This window comes from Hesperophylax consimilis, chromosome 3 (genome assembly GCF_061612785.1).
Source record: "Hesperophylax consimilis isolate HC1 chromosome 3, BYU_Hcon_1.0, whole genome shotgun sequence".
NCBI classification, from domain to species: Eukaryota; Metazoa; Arthropoda; class Insecta; order Trichoptera; family Limnephilidae; genus Hesperophylax; species Hesperophylax consimilis.
In genome coordinates this window covers 12,613,651-12,632,840 of record NC_142838.1, presented here as the reverse complement: position 1 = coordinate 12,632,840, position 19,190 = coordinate 12,613,651, and the positions used below count along the sequence as shown (strand labels likewise).

Here is a 19,190-nt window from a genome sequence, read left to right as displayed (position 1 = left end):
GAATTTTAATGAATTGTTCAAATTCTGTAAAATAACGCGTCCTAAGTGATCAAATTTTCAAAACAAAAACACGTGATTTTGCATCACTTCTTTCATTACGTTATTAAGTAGAGTGATCCTTTTGTGTGTAGGTAGAAACAAAGGAGGGGTTGATTTTCAATAGTTTGGGTAACCGGATAAAATAGAATATGATGAAATAATAGATTAGGCTAACTTAGCCTTTTTATCTTTACTTTTTCAATGTTCTGTTAGCCATCCATGACCAACATAGACCAGTTGGAGCCGGTGAACTATATTGGCGACATAGCTTAATAGTGAGCGCGGTTTCATACTAATAACTGTTGATAGCTCATATCTAGGGTTGCCAGATTGTCCAGATAAAAAAAACCGAACATTTTTTTATCAAAAGGTCCCCCCTTTGATTATTTTCGGTACAATTTGTTGAAAATCAAAGGGTCCTTTGATAATCATAAACCCCTTTGATTTTAGCCAAAACAAACAGAGAAAATTACCGAAAATTTCTGAGGGTGAACACAATGAAACACTTAGTAAATATTAAAATTTATATTTATTATTACTATTGTTATGCAAAAAATCAACCTTTAACACATTTGGCACTAGATGCTACTGCTTTCAATAATCGTTTATTGCCTGAAATTGTATCTTTAAATTCAGTGCAACTGACATTCAAATTGAAGAAAATTTACAGTATTCACACCTAGTCGATTTCTTTTGTCAGTCCATACATTACCCATTACACTAAAAACTCTTTCTACGAAGGCATTGGAGACGGGAACACTGCAGACATATTGTACCATTTTCAACAGACTTGAGCAAGTCTTGCAACCACCCGCCAGAATCGCTCAGGGCTTTTACTCTGTAAATTATCTCATGAGTGAGGTATATATGTCAAGCATTTAAAAAAGGGACATTCTATTGTCCGCTTTGGTATTGACCGGACAGCCGTTCAAAAAACCGTACTGTCCGGTCCAAAACCGGACATCTGGCAACCCTACTCATATCCCTTATTTATATAATCTAAGGTAGGCCCCAATCGGGCTGAAAGATGAATACTTACTTTGAAGTTGCCAATCTTGTCAGCCACCATGCCAGCCAGGGGGGGCATCACGATGGCCACGACAGGGGTCACGGCGGACATGATGGCAGTCTCCTCCACGTTGATGCCTAACTCCCGCATGTGGATTGTCAGGTACGGGTACAGAACGAACAGAGCTGCCAAAGAGAAAATCCTTTATGACATCTTAGATTCTGATCGTAAGATTAATATAATACAAATTAAATAAAGACATATTTAAAATTAAGATTAAACGAATTCAAGTCAAGTCAATAACTATGACATATGCTCAAGTAGGAATTCAGAACGAAAAGAGTTGAACATCTTTAAACCAGTCAGTTTAGATTCTGATCGAAATATTAAGATACCTACTACAAATCAAATAAAGAAGTATTTAATATTGGGATTAAAAGAAGTCACGTGGGATTATAAAGGATGGTCAGATAAAGATTCTGATTGTAAAATCAAGATATTGCAAGTCAAATACAGAAAGTTTTAAAATTGCGATTAAATTCGATTAAAATCACGTGGAGTATCTATAACCGATGGTGACCGGATAAAGCATCACAATGATAATTCATCACATCTTTAAAAAATTAAAATAAAGTCATGGAAAGTGATGAAACAAAAACTTTATTACCTGGGTTAAGTAGGTTAGGTTAGGTTAATAAAAAAAATATCATCGTTTCTAATGACTTTATATCACTTTTTAAAAGTGTGTTGAATTGTCAATGTGTTGAGTTATCATGGAACCATTTTGTACTCCTAACATCATCTAAAATCACCTCCCGAAGTTTGTGAACTTTACCCCCGGACACCCTGTATAAATGATTTTTCTATTCAGTTGCATACTGGATTAATAGCCTTCTTTAGCCAACGTTTCGGACTTTGGCTAAAGAAGGAGTTAGCGCAACACGGCATAACAACACCCCAAAAACAAATAACAAAAAAAGGTATGTATGGTGTTTAAATGTATTTTATCGTGTTGCAGTGTAAAGTGTGTGTGTACTTGGGACATTTTAATGAGTTCTGTATTTGTATGTATGAGTTATTTTGTATATAAGCAGAAATGTATTATATTCATATAATTTTCTTAATGTTAATTTTTTTAGTTTTGTTTCCGTATATAATTTTTTTTGGAAGTTCTAGATTTGAAGTGAAATAGCTTTTTGATTACTTTGTTTTGTGTTACCTGTAGTTCATTTATTTATGTTTCATTTACATTTCCCCAGATTTCAATCAAGTAGTTTAAATGTGAATTTACAAGGCTATAATAGACCTTTTTAAATTTTATTTGGTAACAGATATGATAAAGGCTAAATACGCTACTTAAGTTGGTGATATGAATATGCTGTTTAAATGTTAGGTGTTTATCGATGCACAGCCCAAGATATTACACGTGTATCAGGATTTGCAGGTTGATATATTCAATTTTTAAGGATACATGAGGAGGAATGATTTTACGGGTTGAGCTTAAAATCATGTATCCAGTTTTTTTAACATTCGTAGTTAGGATATTTGATTGGAGCCAACTGTTATTTTTTTCTAAGCCTCTTTGTGTATTTTCTAGTAAGATGTTTAAATCTTCACCTTAGTAGAAAAATGCAAAATAAATCAAATTGGGATATATCATTTATATAAATTTGGAACAGTAGTAGTCTTAGTATATATTCCTGCGGAACTCCGTTGTTTAATGACCGCATGTACAAATCATCTGCTTTGCTTAGGTACTACGAAAAATGTGACTTGCACAGTGTAGATTTTTATTAAAGCAAACAGAATCAGAATTACTGGAAAATAATCAATAGTTAAATTATAACTTACTTGATGCATGTACGAAGAATAATATCTTCAAAGGGAGGAGCTCCTTCTGCTTGAGGTCTTTCGTGATCCTCCCAAAAAAGGCCTTTATGAACCACATCTTGAAAGCTTGTTTTTCTATTTTTATCCCTTATTAGTTATAAATAGTATTTTTTGTTTGGCGTTTCTAATCTGACTTCTCAGATGAGTGATCGGTCTTTTCTTTATCCTGGCTTCATCGTCATACAGGGGTCCGTTTCTGGTCTCACCAAACTGAAATAAAGAAATATAATATGTCAATGAATCTTTCAATAGTTACTAAAAGATATTTAGTATTCATTTTTCGTATGAAACGTCTTCTGGAAACCGACTCTTGCGTAGCAAGACGATCTTGCACGGCCGCGGCCGGCCTCGTGACTCGTAGGCTCTTTCGGCCCGGCCGCCAAAAGTCTGTGCCGGGAAGACTCATCGAAGAGTATACTTTGTGGGATGTTTTGTTGTCCTAGATCTAATCTCAAATATGTTTCTTTATTCCAAAGTAATGTTTGTTGTTGTGCAGTAAGGCTTTCTTCAATATCAATGTTTTCACTAATATGTATTATTTATTAATTAAAAAAATGTTTGTTTACGATACAACATTACCGCTTTTTATAAATGTATATATTTTGATACATTACTTTTAAAATTTTTTTTATTTTTTTAAATACAAAGACTAGTTTACTTGTATTTTCACTCCCTTCAATGAAAATCGTTTTTGATTTTTCACATATACAAGCATTCCGTGACAGATATTTTTCAAAATTATTTTTTCCTTCAAAGTCTATAAATATCAAAATATAATTTTCATGAATTTTCAAAAATTAATTATTACATTAACGGTTTTGTTTTTTTTTTTAATATAAGCATCGTAAATATTTAATCGAACTAAAATTATTATTCATTGTAATATTTTTCACATATATACACATCATGCTTAGTATTTTTATTTAATAGCTGCGAGTAAAAAAAAACAGGTTTTTGTAACTGCAAATTTGTTGAAAAATGTTCCGGAAAATGGATGACACCACTAGGTATTATTTTCTCGGTAAAGAATGACAACAAAAATTTATTGCATAATTTGAAAACCGATTCTATTGTTTCAAATGCTCAATCTATTTTTTATTAAAATAATTGTTACATAGTTCCGTTTATCTTAATTTGGTCGTTTTGAAAACCTAACACTTTTTTTGATAATTCAAGTTGTTTTTGATAGTGACAAGTTCCAAATCTGTGCTTGGCAAGTTTTCGTGTATTCTTTTGATTGAAAATATAATGAAAAGGTAGAAAATAATAATAATATTTTATATACGAGTACATTAGTTTTTTTTTAATTCGCATAACTTTCATTACTTTTTATTGCATTCGGTAAAGAGTTAAATAGATTTGAGTCTAGATATTCGTAGTGGTGTTGTGCAGCTGTCTTGTTACATCTAAGTACCTACATATTATATTCAAAATCAAAATAAAATAAAAATGTAAAATTTTAAAAAGTGATAATTGTTGAGTGAAATACTAGTATATACTGAATTATTTGGCGGTTACAAATAAGCCGACGTAGCACAGCGGTTCAGTGTACCTGACCGGCAATAAGAAGGTGCGAGTTCAATTCGTGTCGGCGGCATTTATTTTTACTCGGAAGATTTTCTCAATTTATATTTGCGTTATTGCTTATAATAATTTGTTATCCTCTGTGCTTTGCATAAAAATCTTGTCTTGCCCTAGTTTCTAGTTCTTACTCTTGCTCACAAAGCACATTGCGAGATAAAAGTAATTGCATTCTTCTAGAGATTCCAGGTGAAAAATCTGTTTCATTTTCATGACCCCAGTGGCAACCGTTCGAAAGTCTTTGCTATTTGCTTTGATTTCAGCTTTACAGTTAAATTTTCCTGCGTCACGAATCATATATAGAGACCTTTCCAGTCAAGACATCATAAAACTCTATAATATAATTTGTAAAATTACTGTGTTTTGCTACTTTACGTGCATCCTAAGTCATAATCAACAACATGAAAAAATAACTTATAAAAACTCTTCTCCTCTTACTCCGCCACTGCCTAAGATACTGGGTGACTAGCCAAGTTTATCAATTCAGTTTAAATTTAAAAGCGCGGTTCAATTCGATAGTCATGTGAATGTTTTTTTGTCTCATTCAGTTCACCTCTCCAATCTCTTTAAAATGATTTAAACGTACAGGAAAAATATTGTAAAGAACGCATGTTTGAAACTAATTTTGCACACCATCGATATAATAACTGCACATACACCGATAGTGGTTCAAATTAGTTTAAAATAATTTCATAGCGAGAGCATTTCCCTTCGACCGCGGAGACCGTCTAGTATCATATCAGGGCGCTAGCACAGTGAAATCGATTACTTTACAATATCGGATCGTTAGGCATAACTACCGACGATTTTATACCGATTTCTTGAAAATGGTCGGGCTATTGATATCCAGACCGATATTAATGAGGCAATAAATAGAAGTCGACACAATAGGTGTGGCAATACTGGAGGTTTTCTAACACATTACGAATTATCAAACGTCATACAGTTTAGTAAAAATATTAATACATTGGCAATGTTGAATTGAAATACTAACCTAAATGTGCATTGGCAGTCCGCATTTAATTTTTATCACTAAAGAGGGAGTTAATTAGTTAATGAGATCTTATTCAAATCTTCTTACATGAACAAATTTTGTTTCTGCAAATCAGAACCAATGTAGCGTCATTGACCCGAAAGGATTCAACTCGCCGCGTATTCTTTCAATTCTTACAGCTTCGTTTGTTCAACTCCGTTCGTTAGAAAACCGAACCGTAATTTTGCGTAACGATCAACATAACCGAAGCTTGTCTGATACTATCAATCCTTGACCGTGCTCGCAAATATCGCTAACTGACTAAAGACTTTTTCGATCATCAGTGCTAAACCTCCGGGTATCGTATTGCTCAGACTAGCAAAAAAAAAAACAAACAAACGCACTAAAGCAATAAAAAATATTGTTTAGTGCTCTACTTCAAAATAACACATATGCCATTAAATGGTGTAAATAGAATTGAAGGTTAATGTAGGTGGGTACAAATGCTAAATCAGAGAAGCGTATAAATAGCTGGAACTGAACTTATTATTATTATTTGGCGATTATTTATTTAAAAAAATCTATTTCATTGTTATTTTAAAACCTTCATAAGGTTGCGTGAAAATTATATTTTATTGAAATACCATGTTTTTGTGTGACATAATAACCGTCACTTATAGTTAATATTTTTGTGTAGGTACAAAATTTATATGAAGGTAACTATAGGTTTCATATATGTACTGAAAAATCGGCAATCACCGAGCACCTAATTGGAAACAGCCATTACTTTGGATTTGTTTCAGAATTTCTGGGAAGACCCAAGACGCACAAAGACAATTGAAATCCATAACAACTCCATTCATATTAATAGGTACGACGGGGCTAACCTAATGGTTTCCGGTACGTCATGGCTACATCAAAACTAAACGCCGAAAATTATATAAATTTAACAAATAATTATACTGAAATGCCAGCCCTAAGAGAATTGGAACCCTAAGATATTGCTTCTACATAGATAAACACACACCTCTCTACTGTCCTGGTAATGGATTCTGTAATGCTGTACTAAATACCCCAAAAATAAATCACGGTAATACTTTGGACATGAAAATCTCAAATCATATCAGGTAATTTCTGGTCATGCTTCTTGCAACACTTTCCCTTGAATTATTAGGATTGAATGTACATCTTTCATTACTCACTGCACTGAATAACAAACTGTGACAATATGCGACGTGACCTTTCCCTTGGACTAAGTCAACGAACCGGAAAATTGTAAGGGGTCACTTAAAAGCTTACCATTAAGGTCAAATAATCATTCAATAATATTCGATGGGGATGTTCAAGGATTGCTACTCCTAACCGATAAACATAGTGATCTTCTCTAGGTCACACTAATTGATAATAAACACGTATTAGCTCGTGATAAATATTAACGATAAGTGTTATGTTTGTTATGAATCTATATATGTAAAAGTGAATGTTTCTTTGTTTGTCTCCTATATAAATTTCAAAGCTTGTTCTTATTAGTGTCAGTAATATTGTTTATAGAGCAGTTTGAGTGGTAGAAAAATCGGGGACGCCCGGGGAAGACTTAAGAGGAAGCTACAAGCCAAAAAAATGTATATTCTTGGTATACCTTATATTGTAGGTAATAGGCATTAAAATCGCTTGACAAACGGAGTCTAGAAACGTTCGATTTCAGATTTCAAGCACAAAACTGGTTTTTATTTATTTTGTAAATAGTTTTATAAGAAAGCAAAAAAAATAATCAAGTGAAACTGTCACAGATAATCTTAGCTATAATAATGTATTTTTTTAAAGTAGTTTCCTTTACGCGTTCATACATTTCTAGTGAAAAAATATTTATTTTAGTAGTTTACATTTATATTTTTTAGTGAGTAATTAATTTTATTCTACTCAAGAGAAATGAAAGGAAAATCTTCAATTTATCTAACGCATATTTTTGGTATGCATAATGTACACCAATTCGTTGTAAAGATTAATCGAAATACTGATTTAGCATTAAGCTTCGCCTTAACGCATTATGATGTTATAAAGGCGACATAATGTAGTTTTTTTTAACAGAAGCATTATGGTATAAAGTAGTGAATGGTGGAAAAATTCGAGGGCGCCCAAGAAAGACTTAATCGACACTGGGTCGAAATACGAGGTCAAGTTTAAGTCGATATGATATTGTTTTTTAAAAGTAAAAAGTAAAAAGATTTAATGATACTTCAAGCAGTGGATTGGAAAAAAGATTGGAGATTGAAAAAATTTTTTTTGTGAAATGAGGCCTACGTGATGAACTAAGAAAGATGTGTAAGACGAGTTTATGATGTGTGTGTGGATGGTAGAGGTAAACGAGAACGCCCTAGGTCACGATCAAGTGAAAAAAATACTTAAAATACTAAAATTTTTATTTAATATATTATAATATTATTTCCTCTTTAAAAATGCACCCAGTTTTCATGTAGGTACATTAGAATTAACATCCTGAAAATTTTATTCCAAACAATTAATAACCCCGAGCAACGCTGGGTGCACGTCTGCTAGTAGAGTATAAAACAAATATGAATATAATATTATGTGTTAAAATTTTGATATGACCTCTTGTGCCCATAGTGAATGAATTATCATTGAAAATAATTCATTTTAGGCAGTCAGAAGCTACTAGGTATTAATGATGATTCGATATTGGTCAATAATTTTAAACTCTAGATATATTCGTGATAACTTCCTATTTTTGTAAGTGTTTTTGAAGCATGTTGAGTTCAGGGCATTATACAGGTTTTCCAATAAGAGGTGTTATTTTGAATATCCCGCTATTTCGGTAGATGTTACTTTTGAAGCTGTTGTTTTTTGACATTTGACAAGTAAAAACTACGCCATTAATAAAAATGGAACGATACACGCTTCAACAACGCAATTTAAATTATTAAAATTCACTTGAGTGAATCAAATGCAAATCATCTTGAGTGATGAGGCCCATTTCCACCTCGGTGGCTTCGTCAAAAAGCAAAATTGTCGCATCTGGGGCTCGGAAAACCCAAGAATTATTGTTGAAAAGCCTCTCTATCTTCAGCGTGGTGCGGTGTATGGTCCGGCGGAGTCATTGGACTTTACTTTTTCGAAAATGAGGACAGTGAGTTACAGTAAATGGATCGCTATCGAGAGATGATTAAATATTTTTTATGGCCGAAATTGGATGGTATTTATCTGGACAATGTTGTATTTCAACAAAACGGCGCTACGTGCCACACAAGCAACGAAACTATTGATCTTTTACGATTGAATATCAAAATAACACCTCTTATTGGAAAACCCTGTATTTATGTACTTAACACATGCATTGAATCATTTCATAAATTATCCATCAATAATAATTGGCATTTGTTTTCAGTTCGAGAAAGAGTAACTTGGTACTAGTAACCTCATAATGTACCCAAAACATTTACAGGTAATTAATTATAGCTAAAGGCACATTACTAGCGGGATTTTGGAGGCCGTGAGTATAATAATTTCCCTCAAGGCCTATGTCATCTTTGGATATGCTGTGCGGGGGTCTTTTTAAGGAAAGGAAGGAGAGGAAATTCTGGGAAGGAACAGCTATGAGAGGTGGGTAATCTGGGGGTCAGTGTATCCACGAGTGACGGACGTACACAAAGAAAAATGAGTATTGATAATCTGTGTGTCGGAATACGTGTTCCAATATTTTGGTAATATATTCGTAATTTACTGAAAAATACTGAAACCTGTCAATTCATTCGTCAAATGACTGCAATCCCGGTTTTAGCCGGATTACCAATGATTTGAAGGGATTCTTAATAAATTGTCATTACTCATAACTCTCCGTGTATATCTGTTATACTCTTGGGTTGAGAGAGCCTGGCTAGAAAGGAATAAGGGTCTCCGACAACCAGTCTCTCCCTCTCCAGCCCGCCACGCAGTAGGAAGGCAGACCCATCCGCCGCCAAGACCTGGACAAACCTTACTCGGGCACCCCTGCTAAGTCACCAAACATAGCTAGCCACTTGGGGTAATCTACTGTCGACGTTTTGGTTATCCAATAAATCGTTTCTAGGGCGGCATTACCCATACCACTGTACAACTATTCTCAAATTTTGGTCTGTCTGGAGCTGGTGATGATGAAGTTTTTTTTTTTTTTTTTTTTTTATTGGTTTTCAAGCTACAATCCCGTTAAACTTCAATAAAGCAGTTTGTCAACAGGATGTTAATGATCAATTACATATATGTATACAAAAATAATATTATTACTATAACTATACAATTAACACACATAAATTAATATAAACTATCTCTATTTAGTAACCATTGTTTCAGCATATATCTCAATCTATTTGTGGAATCGCAATTTTTTATATTAATGGGTAACATATTAAGCATTTTTGGCACGTTAAATTCTAGGGTTCGCCGTCCGTATTTATTATTATATTTTGGAACAAGCATTCCTTCATTCTTTGTAAACCTTGTATTATATTCATGTTCCACTTTCCTTTTATAATCAGACTCAGATATATGTTGAATCAATATTTTGTACCATAATAAGGTCTGCACCGGTAATATTGTTAAATTCCGATACAACAATGATATGTTTCGTCTCTGTGAAAAAATATGTTTTTGAGCTAATAACTTAACCATAGAATTTTGTACTGATTGCAGGTGGTTTAAATTAGTTTTACAAGAGTGACCCCAAGTAGTTAAACCATACCGTAAAGTTGATTCTGCTAGTGATAGGTAAATAATTTTTAAAATATTCACCGGAACGAAACATTTCAGTTTGTATATCCTACCCACTATCGCTCTCAGCCGCTTGCAAGTTTTGTTTATTTGTGTATCCCATTTGAAATGACAATCAACAGTCACCCCCAAATAAACGTATTCATTTACCAGTTCAATACTTTCACACATACATGGCTGTAAAATGTTTTGATGAATACATATAAAGTTATGTGAAATTATTTTAGGCATAATCTGAAATGAAGCATGTGGAGACCGTATGTGCATCAATTTAGTTTTCTTGGTATTAATGATTAGACCTGCGTCATGTGACCATTTTATCAGGGACGTAAAGTCATGTTGCATATATTTAATTGCAATGGATAATTGTTCATCAGATATGACAAGAGCAGTGTCGTCAGCATATACAAAGTGTCTTACATATTTAAATAATTTTTTCATTATTGATACAAATATAATATAAAGGGTTGGACCCAAAATCGACCCCTGCGGGACTCCAGCACAGATTTTTTTCCTCCCACTCATTTTTTCTAATATTTTTACACATATATGTCTATTAGATAAATATTTTTTAAACAAATTAAGTAGGTTACCTCTAATTCCAATTGCTTCTAAGATTTTTAATAATTTTTGTGGGTCAATTGTATCATACGCTTTGGAGTTATCTATAAATAGTACTAAAACATGTCTTTTATGGTTTAATTCATTATTAATATAATTTGAAAAGTCCTGTAATAAATTCTCTGTGCTTTTTTTCTTTTGAAAGCCATATTGTTTTTGGTCTATAATGTCAAATTTTTCTAAGTATTTATTTAATTTTAAGGAAATATATTTTTCAAAAATTTTTTCAAGTGCAGGCATTATACTGATAGGTCGATAGTTTCCTATTTCTGAGTGCTTTCCTCCTTTGTATATAGGTCTAATAATAGCACATTTAAGATCATTTGGCAATTCAGCTTCTATAATAAGTCTATTAACTAAGTGCGTTATAATAGGTCCTAAAATATCTATATGTCTTTTTATATCGTACATTCTTATGTTGTCCATTCCCAAGGATTTTGAATTTTTCATTTTCTTAACAATATTTTTTATCTCAGTGAGAGTTGCCTTTGGTAAATACATACTGTGAGGTAATTCTATTTGATTAACATTGGATGCCTTAAAATCACATCTGTGCAACATTTGGCTTATACTATCTGAGAAATAATTTACATATTGGTTTGTTACACTTTCCACCGTCTGTTCCTTTAACACATATCGTGAGATGACTTCATCACAATTACTTTTAGTTTTTCTTCCCAACAATTTATTTATTTCATCCCATGTTTGCTTAGTATTATTGAAACTACGTTTGAATTTATCTTTAAAATAACAATTTTTTCTTTTAGTAATTAATTTGTTGACATTATTTCGCATGTACCTGTATTCATTTTCATAAGTTTTATTACAAGGAGAATTTTTCCATCTTCGAAACAATAAATCCCTTTTTTTTATTAACTCTAAAATATCTGTAGTTATCCATTTTTTGATCGCATGTGGTCTTTTGGTTGGTTTTTCAAAAAATGATACAGTGCTTTTTTCATATAAATTAATGAAATTATTTTTAATTTGATGATACAAAAAGGTACTTTCTTGTGCATTAAGTAAAGAATTCCAATGTATTTCTCGGATGTGACTATCAATATGTTTTTGGGACAAAATTGTTATCTTTTTCATGTTTTTTAATGGTTCTTTTTGCACATCATATTTAATATTAACGGCTGTCATATAGTGATCTGCTATGGAAATCTCGCATACGCACGATGATAGCGAGTCCACTTGTTTAAGCCCGTTACTGTACCTAACGTATATATGATCTATGCATGATTGTGTTATGCGCCCGCTAACAATTGCTTCCCGCGTCACACCGTCTATGCATTTGATCAAATAATTGCTTGCAAGAATATTTTCATATGAGTTTACTACAGGATCATTAAAATTCATCAAGTTTATATTAGTGTCCCCAAAGAACAAAACATTGTCTCGAAGGCCTATGAAATCCGTCAGAATAGATTCAATTTCCCTGATAAAAGATAGTTTGTTAAGATTCGGTGGTCGATATATCGCTAATATACTCAAACTTTGTTTATTTGGAAGAGTAATTACACCAAAAACATTTTCAAAATAATTTGATTCTAGTGGTGATTGTTTAAATACCATACTGTTTCTTATATATAGAGATATGCCCCCACCTGATTTATTATTACGACAATAGTTGTAATTTGAATAGCCCGGAATCTCATACATATTAATTTGGTCAGCTTGTATATTAGTTTCGCTAATCATTAAAATATCTATACGCTCCCAACAATTTCTTAAATAAACATGTAAAACATCCCAATTCTTACATAATGATCTGATATTTACATGAATACAAATTAATTCCCCTACATCACTTTTTTTAATATTTATCCACTGTTGTAGGTCGTTAGTTCTTAAAAAATCTACTTCATTATCTTCTTCTAGATAATTACTTAAAGCAATATTTTATAAAATAATTAGTTCAAATTCTGTGCTATTAATATGATAATTTATTACAACCTCCCTGGTTACTATACCTAAGTATTTATTTGAGTAATGATTGAAAGGTAGGTTTACATATGTCATTTTTATATTTATTTCAATTTGAATGCAGTTTGTAAGAAATATTGGGTAATCTAAAATATTAACAATAATGAATTTCGTCAGAATGAGTACTGCAACACCTCTATTATTATTTTTGTTTATTGTCGTCTGAATATATTTAAAATAAGAGTGCCGCCGCTGATAAGCAATCGGCAGTGACTCATGATTTGTAAATGACTTGTTTAACACTATGCCGTCAGGCTGAATATTTAAATTATTGATTTTAATTAAAATAGTTAATTTATTCTGCATTGTAATCAATTTTTTGTTTGGCAACTTTTAACATATAATTTCTAAACTTACATGCTATACTATTTGGTAGGTGATCCGTAGGGAAATTTTTTTGTTTCTTTTGATTAGAATCCCAGCAGTTGGCACATTTGGGGGGGCAGTCCAGAGATTTGCATTCCCGGTATTGGTGGTCCCCGGCGCAGTGCATACATCTTGGATCCTTTATTTTATCTAGGCATTTATGTGCAGTATGGCCAAATCTTAGACAATGGTAGCATTGCGTTAAAGGGTAGCAGTCTTCAACATATATCCTCAAGAATCCTAAGTTGACACGTTTTTTTCTTATAAGGTAATCTCTCATGTTTCCATTTGTTTCGACAATTATATTGTGGGACTTATTTCTTTTGTTGTCGGTGATAGCTTTCACCTGAAATATATCAGGATTTTGATCTGTCATTGTTTTAATGTCATCATTTTGGAGTCTTAAGTCTGTTAAAAATTCTTCTTTTGTGTAATTTGTTTGTATTCCTTTGAATATTACACACGGTTTTTTTCTTTGTATTTCTTCTGCCGTAATGTCTTTTTTTGATATTTTGTTTATTTCATTTTTCAGTTTGGTTGCATCTTCTTTTTTAGGGCAAGTTATAATTAATCTGTTGTTAGTTATTTTTTTCATGCTGTTTACTCCGATGCCCAGAGCAGATATTTTAATTTTATTTTGTATTGTTTCCTTAAGTTGGTCTTGATTTTGGTTCGTATTTAATGAAGTTATTATAATTGGAAAGTTTTTTTCTTCAATCTCTTCTTGGTGATAGTTGGTTTTTACTGCTGACGCGTACGTTACTCTTTCATTTTTAGTTTTTAGCATTTCCTTCAGCATTGTATTTTTTTCTTTCAGTTTTGCTAGGTCTATCGCCATATGCGAAATATTTTCCATAATAGAGCTCATTTTTTTCGAGATTTCTATTTTTGTTTCTTTTGTGATTCTTGATTCATCGAATAATGCGGTCATTTCAGCAATTTCTTTCTTAGCTTTGGATATGTAGTCATGCGGATCAACTTCTTCCTCCATCGCAACGTTTTATTTATCCTGTTTTGTATTCGGGTCTCAACGTGTTAGTGCGACTAACGTACAGTTACACGCGTCCGTTGCCTGCCAGGTTGCAGACTATGCTGAATACTATGCAGTAGGCTGAAGAAAGAAGAGAAATGAACAATAATGTAGAAGAGGAAGTATAAGAAGTATCTGGCTAATCGGATATAGTAACTAAACAAAACAAAAAAACGATCTCCACCAACAAATGGAATATTATTAATCAGAAAAAACATTTGATTTGATTTTATTTTTTTGCACATCTTTTAGCACAATAACCAAGGAGGAAAGTTTCCGGCTGTCATGGAGGTCATATATTTTTAATTAGGTTAGATGCAATTTAATCTATGCCGGATGTCAAAAACATTAATAATTTGCATAACGAAACTAATCACATTAACCCATCGTACATGCACTGATTCAAACCATTTTCCGATTGCACACCATAATATTCCGTTGTTCCTGCTCTGATGAATTGTACCAACAAAGAGTTTGCCATTGAAATATCGGCACAGGCTTCAATAGGTCACAACATCACGGCGGAAACTGATCATTCATTATCTCCATTGTTCCCGGCATGATCCGCCAAACATTTCAATACGCTCGCAGATATATAAGCATCAAGCCAGGTAGGTAGTCCCATTGCCAGGTATGCAGAAGTAAACGATGACTCAATTCCATCCAACCCAATCATTTAACAACTGATGCACAGCTCGAATAAGTTAATAATTCACATAGAGGGATGTTTTTAGGTGAAATCAATAGTTTACAAAATTAAAGTTTATGCACGAAGAAAATAAAATAATTAACAACTATCCTAAAGCCAATTGTTGAGCACAGCACAGAAGTTGAACAATTCAAATTTCAAAGCTAATTTATGTTATTGTTTCATAATGGTACAAAAATTACAAATAATAAAAAATATAGAAAATTAGGTTTGAACTCTGTAAAATTGTTGAAATTCTGTGAAGTTGAATTACGAGACCTATTTCAATATTTCTCTTGTTGATGGTGTCAATTCGTGATGGAATGCCACTATTACGATATATGATATATTGAATTAATTTAAACCTTTTTTATTTATTGATTGTTACCGGTTTCAACCATCTTCAGACTGGTATAATTTGTCCCTGAACATGGGTAATTATGCTTATAAAATTAAATGTACCAGTAATTGTAACAGTAATTCTAGTATTCACGATTTAATAAATGTATTTGTACAGCGCACTTGAGGTGATTTTTAACGAAAACGAAAACGGCGCTATATAAATTATCCAAATATTATTATTAACGTTGTACCACAAATGTCGTTGAGAAAACCGGTCCCGTAGCTGAGTTGAATCGCGTTTGGGTCTCACTCAGGCGTAGTGTGTTCAATTTCTCGGCTGGCTAAGTCCTCCATCACAACCCAGGCAACATTTTCCGTGGTGGTAGCAGGAGATTTTCAAATATTATCAGGTTTGACCCGGGAATGTTTGTCTTTCTTTTAAAAACTTGTGACATATCACAATAAAGACCTACCAGATGACGGTGATATTGAACGACAAAGGAGAAGTATCAGCATAATGTTTAATATAATTACCCGAAGATGTTACAAATGCAGCAATACCGAACTTGCTCGATGGAACGACTCCAAATCCAATACAATAACGCCTGTAGAATTATATTTGTATACAGAAGATAATGCAGCGCATCGACAATGTTTACAGAACTAAGACTAAATGGATTCGCCGGCATGGAGAGTCTACGGATCACTGGAGCCAGGATGCGGCTAATGGCCTCCGACAACACGGTGATAACCGCAGCCTACCAGCACCAAGCGCCACTCCTGAGTGAGCCCCGGTTCCCAAGCTAACTCAAGACCACGCCCGACATATCTATTTATAATTGTTTATTTATTTTTATATTATTTGGATTGACTACATTTTTTAGATTTACTTAAAACTTATTTCTATATTGCTATCAATATGTTTGACAATATGGGACGTGTGGGATTGAACTAACCTCCCCACATCCTGTAATAAAAATGATTTTAATTATTATTTATGATTTGGTACAAATCAACGACAATATTTTTTGCAAAATCACAATCAATTGAAATCAATCAATCACTGCAATTTCTTTCAACAGCCAATCACAGCTTTGCAACCTAATTAATCTGACGATAGTTTTACGAGAACTCGTATACCGTAGGTAGATAGTTCTATATTAAAAATTTAGAGTTAATGGCTTATTTCAACCTTTATGTTCTACTTTCAAGCTAATGGAGGTATCACGTTATATGTACAGTCGTGGCCACTAATTAATGTTTATACCATTGCAGTTACGGAATATGTATACGTCATTGATCTTCGTGGTCGTTACGCCAATTTGAAAGGATACTTATATCATTTCCATATTAAGCCAACGATATGATCATAAGTCCAATTTTTCAACTCACTGCCCGACTCCTAACGTCATTCAAGCGCACTTGAAGTGATTTTTTTTTTAAAGTTTTTTTTTTCAATGAAATTATTAGTTACATGCATTGAGGAATTTTTCGACCACCATGCTAGGCACATGCCCGTGTTATGGTGGTCGGTTTTTGGTTTCTCAGTTAGGTAAATTACATATGTATGAATGAACCACATTGTAAACTGTTGATTTCCCTAAAGTAAAATAGATACATAAAAAAAGAATATAAAAAGTATGTAGTTATAAAATATATAAAATTAAACATAGTATTATAGAGTAAGCAAATAAGAAAGGATTATTTTTATTATGGAAATCTATATGTGCTTGATTAAATTGGTAGGTACATTATTTTGCAGCAATTTTGTACAAATAAATCAAAGTTAGAATTCATGTTTCAAGTCCAGCGAATTACACTGAACACTGGAGTCAATTTTTATTGTTACGGTGGTTTACTCAGCTGGTAACTACGGGACGCTAAACTGCGCTGCATTTATTAACATTTCAAGTGAATATTAATAACTTTTGAAAGAACCCATCAATGTAATATTAATCATTACAGAAGAAGATAATACTAATAAATCTTAAACTAAACTTGAAATAGAACAAGACACAGATAATAAAAACTTAACGGTCGCAACTGAGAGTCAGTCTTACCAGGACAACGTTTCAATCCATTCTACCTAGTTGTGACCTAATTTTTTTATGTGTTTTTTGTCGATCTCACCTTTTAAAATATTATCTTCTAATAATTTTTCCCATATTTTTGGCAGTTATCTTTTTTAATGCTAACAACGTTTTAACGAATTTATTTTTAACTAATAGTGTCACGGAAAACACTCAATTATTTTTATTTACACACCTATTGACTTTTTCTAGAAGTGTAGAATTTTTATTCAATTTTATTGGAATAACTTATGAAATTATACCCATCAATGTAATATAATTATTGAATAAGAAGGTAATACTTATAAATCTAAATGAAACATGAAACAGAACAAGACACAGAAAATAAAAAGGTCGCTAATGGGAAAAATTGGTTGAAGATGATATTGCTAATTTTGATAACAGTAATTTAAAAATCATAACGCGTATTTGTAAACGTAAATATGTTGTTTCTAATTTAAAGCCGTAGTTGTAAGTACACGCTAATATCCAAAACCGCCAAACCGATTACAATGAAATTTTGTGAATATGTATGATTGGCTCCAGCTTGAAGTATAGGATAGTTTTGGAACCGATAGGATTGTCGATTGTCGAAATCTAAAAAAAAAAAAAAATATATGTTTTCATATTTCTCATCCAAAAATACATACAACCACAAATTTTAACCCTATATTGAAGGCTGTCTGTGGCAGGATAACGTCTGCCCGGGCCCACTAGTAGTATTATATATATAATAACCTCTTGGTCATAAATATGAATTATTTTTAAGTCACAGTCCTTGTTGTCAGTAAATTATTGCCGTTTTAAATGCAATTTGTGAATATTATGCAATAATTCCAAGAAAACGTCTATCGATAATGTAATGAAAATCCGCAGACCGATTCTTGAGTATAATTAACACATTTTTATGCAGCATTAACATAAAAAGCAAATAATTGTAAGGCTGTTGATGATAGAAGATTCAGTCTCTATATTGACGTTAAAGTATGATACCTACTGAGCAAAAAAAGACTCGAACGCTCTGTCACGCGTAAACACAGCACAGAAGAAGGTACGTGCGCCGGAATGTGGAACATCAAACACTTTATTAGTGGATTTAATGATTACAGTTTACATTTTAGAAAATATTTGTGGTGTAACCTCGACAGATTTCAGACAAAAACTTTTTTTTTATCAACATAAAAAAATAATTAACCTATATAATTTATGGCAATAGGTAGATACATACGTGCCATGATCAATGGTGTGTTAAATAGGCTCTTCAAAACCAAGAACCTTTTTTTATACTGTAAAACCTACACTGCAAAACGCCCTTGTTCTATTTGCATCTACTGCTATTTTTTAACAATTTGAAGGGACAACATCGTTAAATCATAATGTATTCATAGTTCACGCACTAGGTACCCTTAAAAAAATATTTATCAAGGTAATAACGAACACACAAATAAATCTCATTGTCATACGATGATACGCGTATCTTATAATAATTTCAATTGCACAGATGACCTTAGAGATTCATGGCTAATTTTACTCAGATTTAAATATTTGAACTACGCTTAACTAATTATTAATAATATGTATTCAAGTTGTGAATTGACAATGAAATATTCGATTCAGTACTAGTCCTCATGAATTTAAATTAACATCATATAAATACTTATTTTGAATTTCAACAGCCATAATTCCTAAAAACATAACCAAATAGCAACTTAACACTGTGAACTTATTTGCTTAGCTCTAAATGACTTACGGATAAAATTGTGTAATACTTAAAATGAGAATAATTTGCATATTTTTTGATAAAAAAATTGATGCGCTGTTGTGAACAATCA

At 32.4% G+C, this 19,190-nt stretch overlaps 1 protein-coding gene across 1 annotated transcript in view; it reads right to left on the bottom strand.

Moving 5' to 3' along the window:
* The window catches only part of LOC149424975 (uncharacterized), a 97,688-nt gene that overhangs the window by 38,694 nt on the left and 39,804 nt on the right, over nucleotides 1-19,190 (bottom strand). Inside the window, exons 2-3 of the mRNA XM_089648235.1 lie at nucleotides 2,900-3,148; nucleotides 1,079-1,233 (exon numbers count right to left, since the gene is read on the bottom strand). Coding sequence (XP_089504361.1) covers nucleotides 1,079-1,233; nucleotides 2,900-2,996 — 252 coding nt within the window. The 5' untranslated portion in view covers nucleotides 2,997-3,148. The remainder of the gene's footprint in view (nucleotides 1-1,078; nucleotides 1,234-2,899; nucleotides 3,149-19,190) is intronic.